We start from the raw sequence: 12,187 nt of genomic DNA, 5'->3' as shown, positions 1-12,187 counted from the left end.
TGTCTTAGAGTCAGGTCTCAGCCAAGGAAGTTCTCCATTACGCCTCAGCTCTGCTAACCTGGCATTCAGTTTATGAGCTAGAATAATTGTTAGAGGCATACATTCTTCTGTTTCATCAGTTGCATAACCAAACATCAAACCCTACAGGGGGAGAAAATATACTTCAATTACTGTTAATGGCACCACAATCAAAGACAATGAGATTTCATCTGAAGCAAAGAGTAAACAGCACCCTCAGGTTTACTTTCTACTGTTTTACATTACAGTGCAAGAAGCCTAAACTTGGGTCAGGCTCCAACATGTTACAGTGTAATGAGAAACAAACCATGTTCCTAGATTTTTCGACTGAAAGCCTGAAGGTTTACATGTTGAACTGGAAACTTGGACAAAAATGGAGACGTTTCTGTGAAAAAAACCCCACCATTCTTTCACAGAAAAAAAATCTGCTGGAGAAAAAGGTTAAGGACTATTTTGTTATAAAAAGATGCTATCAGTAGTCTGAAAAGGTTGCAGAGGCTTTTGTGCATGAGTACAGACACACACACTGCAGGTCACACCTGAAATGACAGTGGAATGGGATGCCAGCACTCCATGAAGGACACACCATTCACCAGTTTAAGGCACCTGCCTCAGATTTTTCAGTGCCATATGCTTCTTAGTCACAGCTTCTACCAGTATTCACTCATGTTTCCTGCACCAGATTATAATTTGTTAAATAGAGTTAGGAGCATTTCCTTTTATCTCATCAAGTGTATGTTGTGGGGAAAAAAAAAAAAAAAGACAGGAATGTACTTTGATGGGAATGGGAAGAGAGGCTACCAAAGTGCCAAAGAAAGTCAAAGTGCCCAAGAATATATCTTTTCATCTTACGTAGTGTTATGACTCCATGACAGTGTAAAAGCATTTTAATTTAGCCCTTAAGGGATTTTTTGAACAATATTACTTTGCGTCCTGTACTCTGATACCTTCACTTACAGTTTTCAACAGCACTGTTATAAACTAGATATTACTTCTAATGATAACTACTGTAAATGCTGAACTCACTCATACTGGCATCAGTCAGATTATGGAGTTTTTGTGTTGGTATCTCTCTCTTGGGAATATACCATAATTACCTATATTACCTATTTAGCTCATAGAAATGCAGTTCGGACAGCCTTAATTATGTGGAACACCTACTACAATATCTGCCTCTGGGAAATAAGTGAAAATTAAAAGCACTCTGGCACTCTTTGTACTAATGCTGAGGACAGTTGAAACATCACCTAATTTTTGGATGTGCAAAATCTCAAGAGCTCTGTGAAAGTGAAAAGATCTTTTGTTTATTCCACCTTACATGACAAGTCTGGCTGCAAGATGAATGGACTGATGAACCTAAATCTACTCAGCAAAAACATGAAATATGTAAGCAAAAAAACTTTTGCTAAGTTCTATAGGGCACCTCCTCAGCTACTACCAAATGCCAGAGCTCTCCTTACTTGAATGGAGTGCTAAAACAAGCACCAGGAAAAGTCTGCTCTCAAAGAACTTTCAACTGTTTAGTAAAAATATGGTTTTTATTCTGGGGTAGCCCAAGATAGAAATGTGGAAATATTTTGACAAGGGTTTTGACACAGAAAATAGGGTAGTAAGATGGGGTAAATTTTTTCTATTAAAACATCTTTGATGCTTTAGATGTGATGCCACATCTACCTGATCTCCAGCACCAACATCCTCTTCATTCCTGTGTAGATGAACACCTTGGGCAATATCAGGTGACTGCTGTTCCAGTGCCACTAAAACGTTACAAGTCTTGTAGTCAAAGCCTATTTGGAAAAAAGAATAGCACTGAATTAGCTTTTTCTGTCACAATTAGGGAAAGTAACATGGAACCATATGACAAAATTTTCATTTTATATAGGATACCACATTCAGAACTCAAAATCTTTCCACTGTTTTTAGTAATTATTTTGTAAATATCACACTTGAAACCTTTTTTAGGATGGTGTGGGGTATACAGGATTGCCTTTATTGCTTGTTACTGCTTATTTTCTCCTGCACTGGTTCCCTGCACCAAGCCAATTCAGATTATGAATTGTCAACTCAGAAAATTAGACAAAAAGGTAAATAATGAGCCTCTCCCAAATAAATAGTAATAAAACCTTCTACACAAATTCCTAGAGGCTGATGTTTTCAGCAACTGAAGGCTCTGCTCTCTAACACATTGTTTGTAATACATGTAAGGTAGTGTCGGTACCTAAATCTCTCACAGGACTTTGTGCGAACCACAAACAGAGGAAAAAAACAGATTCAAGTGTCACAGCAAATCTTGAAGTGGGAATTTACATGACTTTCAAAGACCAAAAGTAAGGTTTTAAAAAGAAATTGAAAGAAGACTGTGCCAAAATTTTCCACCTGTTCCTAGGTATATAAATAATAACTTGTTTCTCTCCAAATTCAACCTTTCCTAGAACTGTAGCCACTGACAGCTGCTGACCAAACTCATGTTCAGTCAGTACAACATATATACATGTCCACGTGCATATGATTCACTTGAATGCTCTTCACCCTCTTTTAAGTAGTCTATGTAGAGAAGAAAATTGTATCTTCGTATACCATTGTTTGGTTTAGGTTTTGTTTTACTTCTAGAAATTTTTTTTATTGGGTCACTGCAACTCCCTTCATAATTTTGTGGGCAGTTAGGATAAACAGGAGATTTATGACCTACTAGATTTGCCAGTGTTCTCTGTAAGCACTGCTGTTACATGACAGTGGAGGAAACCTGCAGATGTGCTGCTGTAATATTCTCCCACCACAATCTCCCTGCAAATTCAATAGCAATTAAAAGACTGCAGTAAACAACTTCTTAACCAAAAGCTCTTAAAAAATACACTTCACTGTAACAGAATACTTGGAATATTTATACTGTATAAACAGACACATGCAAATCAGAAAGCAAAATGCGTTTGGTACATAGAGCATTTTGTCTTTTTAATCATTTGCACATCACACAAACCAGGTCTGCACTGCACCCTCCTCATTGTAGAAGTAGTTATTCAGAGCACCCTCCACACTGAGAATCAGCTTTACACCTGGAATTCCAGATGGTACCACAGTACAAAAATATAAAGGTACAATGAAATGAATTAGATTTCTTCTCTCTCTTTCAAAACAAGATGCATCAATCTGCTTGGCAAATGAAAAACCAAGAGTCAAGTTCTTGCAAGTTTGGAGGAGTAGTAAGTTCTGTGCCTCAAGCTGCAGTTAACTATTCTGGCCCAATACCACAGTTCAAAGTATAGTCTGTCTATTCCCAATTCAGTTTTAACTAATAAGTGGCAGTTTCTTTCTTACTGGGATAAAGCCAGAAAGTGTATCATGTAGCACCATGTAAGCAACTGTCAAACAGTACACTGCGTTTTTATCAGGCTTGCTAAAGCCCATGTATGGAATTGGTGACAGACCTGTTTTGCAGTTGCCTATTGCTTGCTTTTCCAGGATTTCATGAGTTTTTCCACCAACCTTTAGCTGAATCATCATAGCCAATATGTCTAATTGCATCTCGGACAACTCGCTGATAATCCACAATAGCACGAGATGTGATCTCCCCGCAGAGCAACACCATTCCTGTCTTACATACTGTCTCTGAAAAGAGAAATTAAAACAATAGCAGAATAAGCCAGCCTACTAAAACAAATAACTGTGTTTGCGACAATGGTGATTTTGAGAGATCTATTGGGTGTATAGAGTGCAAATCCTTTCTATCCATATTTTTAGCATTATTATCTCCTTCTATAACAAATTCATTTCATATTCACTATATGCCTGAAAGTAAGGAAAAGACTAACATGTCCTATTTACAAATGGGAAAGTCAAAACACTGAGCATGATTCAGTGATATGCATCAACTTAAGAGAAATTTAACATTAAACCATGATTTTTAAATCCACACAAACAGTCTAAGGTATATAGTGAGGCTAAATAAAACTAATCAGTGATCAACTATTTTGAAAACTTGCCTCCAGAAGTCAGGAGGAAGAATCTGAAGATGGGATTTAGTTACACAATAAATTAACTGTAGTAATAACCTGAAATTTGATGGTACAACTTCTAAGTAGATTTCAAAAAACAAGCAGGAACTTGGACTGAAAAAATAGTACTTTATTAAATACAGTAAATGAACTTTTCCCAAATCTTCGTTCGTGAAGCCTAGCCATGAAATGAACTTTTCAACAAAACATTCAAATATTCTTTCAAAAATCCACTCTAGTCAATCCAAATCTGTTTCTCCCAGGACAATTCAGTCCACACACAAAATCAACAGCCCTATTCTTCTACAGCCCACTTAGGCTTCAGCCTTTATAAAAGCTTTTACTGTTTCTTCTCATCTCTTCTTCTCTTCAAGACTGAAATTCTTATGTCATTTTTTGAGAGTGAAATGAGCTAGCTCTTTTCAACATCCTAAAAGAAGAATGTGTGATGACTTAAAGCAAAGTAGCAAACAACTTACCACAAGCAACCTTGGCATTTGGGTCCTGTCTGAGGTGGGCGTCTAGTACAGCATCGCTGATTTGATCACAGATTTTATCTGCAAGACATCAAAGCTGGGATTCAAAACCACAGCACTAAATACAAACCATGGACTGCTTGCCCCGCTTAGAGTAGGTATTTCAGAAAGGAATTCTTTTATTGCTTATTACTGGCATATTTAATCCAGCTAAATAGAAAGACATATGAAACATCCTGCAAACAAACTCTGTAGATACAGTGGGGAATTTACTTACTGGTGTAAACTAACAGTGACTATAACTTTACCTGTAGTTTTTTGCACTTAGGTGTGAAACAATGAACAGAGAATGAGGTTTTCCTCCCAGCCTTCTCCTTCTCTAACACCACAAGCCAATACAGCATGCCCTCCACACCAGGGATATTCTAACAGAACAGTGATGTTTCACCACCAGCTTCCATTGCCCTTGCAGAAAGTTAGAATGTACCTGACCAACCCTGTGGGCAAAGCCTAAGAAAGTATTTAGGTTAATACACATAATGCACAGGTCAGTGGAGAGCTTGTTTCAGGTTTGCTTTTTGTCACTGCTTCCTACCATCCAGCAATGTTGCTCCCTAAAAATGCCTGCACCCAAGGCAGTGGAGGGAGCACACACAAAAGCAAGAAGGGTTTATCAACTGAAGTTTGCCTGAGGTAAATCTTTAGTTACCTGCCAAGTACAAAGGTTTCAATTCAGGTTTATCATAAAAATCTTTTATCTTTTTCTTTCTTTGAATCTTATTTAAATAATGTTGCTAATCTAACGAACACAAAAGGGCAGCACCCACAGCAATGCCTTCTACACGAAAATAGTAAATTTTCTCATATAATTTAATTGTATAATTCTTAAAAAAAAAAAAAGTCCAGTATTGCATACTGTGTTTAGACTTCGCCATAACATGCTGTGTGGCAAAATAAATTAATCTCCTGTGCAGCACGGTCTGTTGGAAAGCAACGTTTTGTAAGAGTCTGTCATTGGAGGCCTTTAATACATTTAACCTCAAATCAAAACAAATTCTCATTTATTTTCAGGAAGATGGTGTACATTTAGCTAAGAGGGACAAATCAAAGACTGGAGAACTAATGTGATTCTTGCACTCTTGTCTCCCATATTAACTACTTCAACACAAAAAGAGGGAACATGAAAGACAATTAACAGATGTCAGCTGCATTGGAACTTTCAGCCTTACAAGAACTGTACATGGATTACTAAATTTGGGACAATTATTACCAAACAGGAATCAGATACCATTCTTGCAGTTTAATCAGATGTCCAATTGAACCTTGTTTAGCAAACCTGGGGACAAAGGTGGCAGGGGTGATTTAAATCTATCTCTGCCTATCTCTTCAAATTTCTCAGATTTATAAGGAAATAGAGCCATATTTTCAAGCGTAAAAGCAAAAATTATTGATAAAAATATGTAATTTTTGATTACCTAGGTAAGACAACAAAACAAAGGGGGTTAGAATGGCCCTCCTAGTGCAGGTCCACTGCCCTGTAGTAAAGTCCAAGTGGCTGGGACTGTTTTTTAGTCTTTTTTTCACCACCCAGAGTTCCTATGCCATGAACACCTTTATCCCTGTCCTTGCTCTGCATGAAGCATGCCAGCTGGTACAAAGAACGTTACGTTGGTTTTGCATGCTGTGGTTGAAATTAATTAATGAACTATAACTACCATGAAACATCTTAAGGGACCACGAGCCATAGCAGCCAGTGAAATCAGTAAGTGAAGATTTAACAGAATGCTTTCATGAGGTTGGTTGTTGGGTTTTTTTAAAAATTAACTGTATCATTAGTATCTACAGTATTTCATGGATATTGAAAGCAGCTTTTTTGCTTCCTTCCCTGAGAAATAGACCAGCAAACACTCCTGAACAAAAAGTATAGTCCACATTTACAGAAGGAGAGAGTTTGTCTTACAAAACTGCTGCTGTAAAAAGATTGTGATAGAACCCAGAGGGACAGTCATCCATAGAAATTACATTATATCCATACAACAGTATTAGACTGCTACAGAAATACTAAATTTTGGTGCTGGTATTCCAAAGATGAAGTTAAGAAGCTGTGGGAAGGTTTAAGCCAGACTGAGAAGGATGCCCTAAATCCGAAAAGTCTACCTTACAGGATTATATCAATCAAACTCAATCTAGTTTTGAAAGACTAAAGAAGAGGCAACCTACCAGAGGAAATCCCTACAGGCACTGGGATCACAGTCTCTAAGAACCCAAAAATACTATGCTGAGAGAAAAGCTTTTTTCTGATGGGCAAGAATATAACTACAGGTGATAAATGAAAATAAAAAGAGACAGATAAAGATTCAAAAGGCAAAATCTTAAATCTTTCAGAGCCACTGAAACCATTCATCTAGAGGCACTTAGGATTCCTTGTTCCTTCAAATCACCACATGAAAATTAGATATAATTTTAAAAGGTATAAATGAAATTCAACCATCATTTACTAGCTTGTCTGATGAATTCTTGCATGAAATAATATTACCTGTGTATGAAGGTCAGACCAGACTATATATTGGAGGTCACTTCTGGCCTTTAAAATCTATGTGAGAATCTAATCAATGAAAATAATAAATTAGAATAATTTAGTGTACCATGCTGAGAATGTACCTTTAGATTTAGTCTGAGGCAAATCAGTTTGATAATTCATGACATATCTGATTGTTAGTGCAACATCCAGCAGATCTAATGCAACTAGATCTCCAAATACAGATACAGACATATCTATCAAGACTGGAAAGAGAAATCTAGCTGGATGATTGGCTGATTAATGCATTAAATTAAAGGTATGTCTATTAGCAAAGGTCTCGGGTGTAAAATAAAACCAGGCACTCTATTTTTAGTAATGCTAAGCAGGTTTTGTGCACCTTTCATTCTGTTATTCAAATTTCTCATCTCAACCATCTCATTTCTCTTATTAGCTGCTAAATAAGAGAGGATATGCTTCTTTCTTTCTTTTCTTTGTTTTTCCCTTTCCTTTTGGAAACAGGGAAAGCATAATGGACCACCTCTGGTGAGACATTATCATTTTTAAAAGATGCTTTCAGAGGTCAGAATTCAGTTCATGCATCCTTCCATGTAGTGAATTACTATCCAGTAGGGTAACTATTGCAAAAGAGATGTCTAAGCTAAGGATTTCTTGCCTGAGCACAAAAGTATTAGATGACCATGAGTTCTTTTCATGAAATCAAATCATCCTACAGACTTATCCTTATGGTAGAGATGTCAAATAACCATGAAACAACTCTTGCTAACTAAAAAATTAGTCTACGGAGACAGATGATAAGACCAGCCCTCAAAAGTCCAGTTGTCATATTATGAAGTAAAGGAGTAAACAACAAAAGTGATCTCCAATAAATAGAAGGAGCTTCACAGGTTCCAGATAGTAAGATATAAGTTTTTTACATGAATCTACAATATTTAAGAGCCTAACACAAGTTCTCAGGACCTTCCCAGGAAGTTTCTCAGACTCATCACGCACAGACAAATCTATGAACAGCAGTAAAACCTGAAAATTTAATTTTAAAAAGCTCCATTTTTTGAAGTTCAACAAACAGGTGCAACCACACTTCTGACTTCGATGGTGTAGTAAATATAATAAACTCTGACCACCTGAAATGCCAAGGTTGACTTTCTTCAAATCCTGTGATCATTAAAATAAAATTCAGTATTTTTAATGGTATTTTATTTATATCAATAGAAAAAAAAAGATAATTTTCAACTACAATGTGAAATTTTATATTCAAAATATGGAAAACTGAGCAATTCTCAGTTTTCTGGTTAAAAAAACAGTGAAGAAATGCAGATACTTATCATGAGCATTTCATCAAAAAATGAGCTTTTCACCAAAAACGTTTCACTAGAAAGACTTCAAATAGCTTAAATATGCAGTACATTTTTCCTATTTAAAAGACTCTTGAGGAGTGCTAGTTGATAGCTGCAGTGATATTGCACTATTAACACTGTTTAAATATCTTGTACATCTGTTCTCTGTTCAATGTGCAGTTTACTGAAGTATTATGTATATCATTAGGTATATATAATCTTAGATATAAGACAAACAAGAATCAACTTGCTGGAAGGATCTGCATTTTCTGGTTTTTTGGTTGTTTTTTTTTTTCTTTTGTGATTTTTTTTTTCCCCCCTGTGAATATCTAGGAGATAAACATATGCTTTTAATATGGTTGAAAATCTGAGGGTGCTTTTAGCAGATGTTTGCTCTTATATTTTTAAAGATTCCTTGATACTTTCTGGAAAACTGAACGACATTTAGTTTGCAGGAAATTCCACCTGAAGTCACACCAAATAGGGGAAGGAATTATTCCTAAGTGGTTTGACATCTGTAAGACATTGTGGGGTAGAGAAACACTCAATGCCTTTCAAAGCATCGTGAAACTATCGTGCAGCACAGACATGACTGGACTAAGTAAAATGGAGCAGTGACAAAAACCAGCTAACTAAATACAGAATCTTTCTCTTGCTCATGCTACTGTCTGTGTGCTTTTATTATTCTATTGAAATGCAGACCTCTTCATAGAATTCGGAATTTACCCCACTAAATGACTAAATGATTAAAGATCTGAAAGGGATTCCCAAATGTTACACCCAAGAATCTGGACTGAGAAGATGGGATAAACAGTCTCCTATAATATCTCTGGGGAGCAGAGGTAATACCTGTATGTCAATTACTGGTAGCTATTACTTGCTTCCATGGAATTTGGGCTTCTCAGTGACACCCAGCTCCAGGCATTGTACAGGTATACAATAAATAAGCACGTAATTTCTCCTGCTTTGTGCATTAAGGAGGAAGTCTCCATTAAAGCGCTCAGTCCTCAGCTAATATAATCAGAACAATTCAAATTTCCACCAGACAAAGATGCGGTTCAGGATCTTTACTTCACATAATGCCCTCTAGCAAAATTATGCTATCAGATACGGAAGAGAAATAATCAAGAACACGCAAATTATCCATTTTGTATGAACAGAGGAAATCAAAACTCACAATAAAATTCTATTGCTACAGATAACGTCAGAAGTCCAACTACAGCCCCAGGCACTGGGCCCCATTTTAAGAAATAACCAAGATTTTCCTGGGTGATAAAATCCTAGCAGCATGTCTACACCTCTTGTACAAAACCAGAGAAGGAAAAGGGGGAGCTGGCCAGGATGTAAGGGAGATCAATTTGCTGTCAGGAACCAAGAGCTACAGCTGAGACAATTAAGCTCCCTTGCTGGGCTATGTTCAGGAACAAGAATTTGCTGGACCACCCAGAGTTACTTACTGCCAACCTGCCCGCCTTTGATCTGGAAAATCTGTATCTTCCCTTTGCCATAGGGTTTGGGTTTTCAGTACCCTACTTGGAGATCTAGGCTGTTTAAGAAGGTACAAGCATCACAGTCTTGAAAATATCCAAGTAATTTTCCATTTTCTACTCACTCCACAACGAACCTCCAAGTGGTCACTTCGCATCTCAGAGTACCCAGAGACCCACCAGGGTAAGAGGCTGTACGCACATCAGACAAGTGGTAACAGTGTTTCTCAAGGGCCTGCCCAGTGTTTAACAACCTGAGAAAAATAATGTTCATGGGCCTTAAAAGAAAGTTACTGAGGACCTATAGAGTGTTTGGAAATAAAGAAGAGAATGTGAAGAAGAACTGAAAAATAGGCCAAACTCTAAAACAAGAAACAAGATAAAAAGAAAACCGGTAAAGGAAAGAAATCAAGGGACAAAGCTAAACCTGGGGACTCAGTTGAACTCTTTCTGCTCCGAGAGTTCCCTATTATTGCCCCAAGGGGATTAAAAATAATGATTAAGAGTAGCATAAATTGTGACCTGTCATCTTTGGAAATACCATCATCCATTTAAAATTACCATATTGTATAATGTTATTTTTTTCTATGAAACTACATAGCTCTACAAATGCTGGATGTAATTATACATAAATTTGAGATGGGACCTATGTCCCAAGGACAAAACCTGGCTGTCATTTTCTGATTGTGTTACATCAGAAAGAACCCCAACTGGTTCAACCTGATGTAGCTGCCTCCCCATTGATGGAGACATACTCAATTGCATCAGCCATGGATTTGATCTGTAGTAATAAGTTTATATCATAGGAGTATCAGAACTATAGACACAAATTCTCATTGCCGACCTTTTTATCCTCTACTATGTCATTCTACCCATTTATGAGTTACTCTCATAACATAAAACACAAACCTGAAAAAGCCTTATTGTAGCAAAAAGTACAGGCCACCAAATTGGCTTCTAAAACAAATACACTTTTCAGGACATCAAATAGCCTATTGTCCCCTGGCCTCACTTGAGGGAACAGTTGCTGTTGACACAAGGTACATGTTTATGGTGGATGAATATTTGTTTTCAATAAAATTGAACTAATCTCTGCTGACCATACATAAAGTTTAGCAAATAACTGTCCACTATTTGCTTAAGCAATTCCATATATTGCATCAGATGATGGAAAGGGGCGGGAGGCAGTGGGGTTGGAAATCAGCAATTTTGCCCTGTACAGCTGCTGGGACCACTAAAAAAAGGCTTTAAAACAGGCTGCTTAGGGATATTCCAGTCATGGGGTGACAGTTTTAGAGCATTGCATATGTGGAGGACAGTTTCACAGGACCCATAAAGATATAGAACTTGAGAAGTAAGCTATGCATTCTTATCCATATGTGAAACTTGAGTCTGTCAGAGACACAGTAGTGTCTCCACAGGAATACTGAAAGAAATTCAGATGAAAAGGAAGGAGCAGCAACATAAACCTCAGTGCCCTCCTCAGTTTAACACACACCCTGCAAAAGCACGTAAACTGTTGGAAGCACACTAGTTATAGCAGTTCTGTAGTCCAGTAAGTAGAAAAGAAGTAAAAAGCACCTTGTTACATATAACTTCTATAATAAAATTAATAGCAGATAAATTCTTCTTCAGACTTTTTAAAAAGATTCATCTTCAATGAAAATACTATTCTTTTTACACTTTTACCAGAGCTGGTTTCTTACCTGGATGTCCTTCTCCCACTGACTCCGACGTGAACATGAAAGCCCCTTCATCATCCAGCGTGTAATCACATAAACCATCCACTGGTCCATTCATGGTTGTGATGCTTTTCCTGATGAATTACTATAAACAGTGGTTGAAGAGTTCTACCTTTAGTACCTTCTCTTTAAGGAGAAGGTTCTTTATCAGCAGGACTATCACTGTCTTCACTTGTCACCTCTTTCGCTAACTTGAATTTCAGTGTGTGCAAGCAGCATACGCTTGCATCTGTGCATGCACACAAGGAGAACGCATGTGCCTGAAGTCTGTATCCCTACCTAGCCTGATCTGTCAGTCCCTGAGCTGCTCCTATATATGGAAAAGTGAAAGTGCCTAGATAATCATGTGAGGAAAATGGAAGAGCCCATTTCTTGGCAGGGGAGTTAGTTAACTTTAGGATATTTCACTAATTAACTCAGTTCTTGGAAACTTTCTGGATTCAACCTGTGCAAGATTGGTTATCTGAGCAATTCAACCGAGAACGAAGTAATGCAGGAGTACTAGTGACAGTTCAGGGCAGCTGCTTCTTCAGTTTGTCTCTCCCCTAATTCTGGGATCTATGTTGTGCTTCCAGCTGTGTGTTGAGGTTTTACAG

General features: G+C 37.3%; 1 protein-coding gene across 1 annotated transcript in view; it reads right to left on the bottom strand.

Moving 5' to 3' along the window:
* The window catches only part of MAT1A (methionine adenosyltransferase 1A), an 18,122-nt gene extending 6,184 nt beyond the window's left edge, over positions 1–11,938 (bottom strand). Inside the window, exons 1-5 of the mRNA XM_017806860.1 lie at positions 11,556–11,938; positions 4,490–4,567; positions 3,502–3,624; positions 1,693–1,805; positions 7–141 (exon numbers count right to left, since the gene is read on the bottom strand). Of these exons, the coding sequence (XP_017662349.1) occupies positions 7–141; positions 1,693–1,805; positions 3,502–3,624; positions 4,490–4,567; positions 11,556–11,649 (543 nt within the window). The 5' untranslated portion in view covers positions 11,650–11,938. The remainder of the gene's footprint in view (positions 1–6; positions 142–1,692; positions 1,806–3,501; positions 3,625–4,489; positions 4,568–11,555) is intronic.
* Between the last annotated feature and the right edge of the window lie 249 nt (positions 11,939–12,187).

This window comes from Lepidothrix coronata, unplaced genomic scaffold (genome assembly GCF_001604755.1).
Source record: "Lepidothrix coronata isolate B3197 unplaced genomic scaffold, Lepidothrix_coronata-1.0 Scaffold17, whole genome shotgun sequence".
NCBI classification, from domain to species: domain Eukaryota; kingdom Metazoa; phylum Chordata; class Aves; order Passeriformes; family Pipridae; genus Lepidothrix; species Lepidothrix coronata.
The sequence above is the reverse complement of the archived record's forward strand: the minus strand, read 5'-3'. Positions and strand labels throughout refer to the sequence as shown.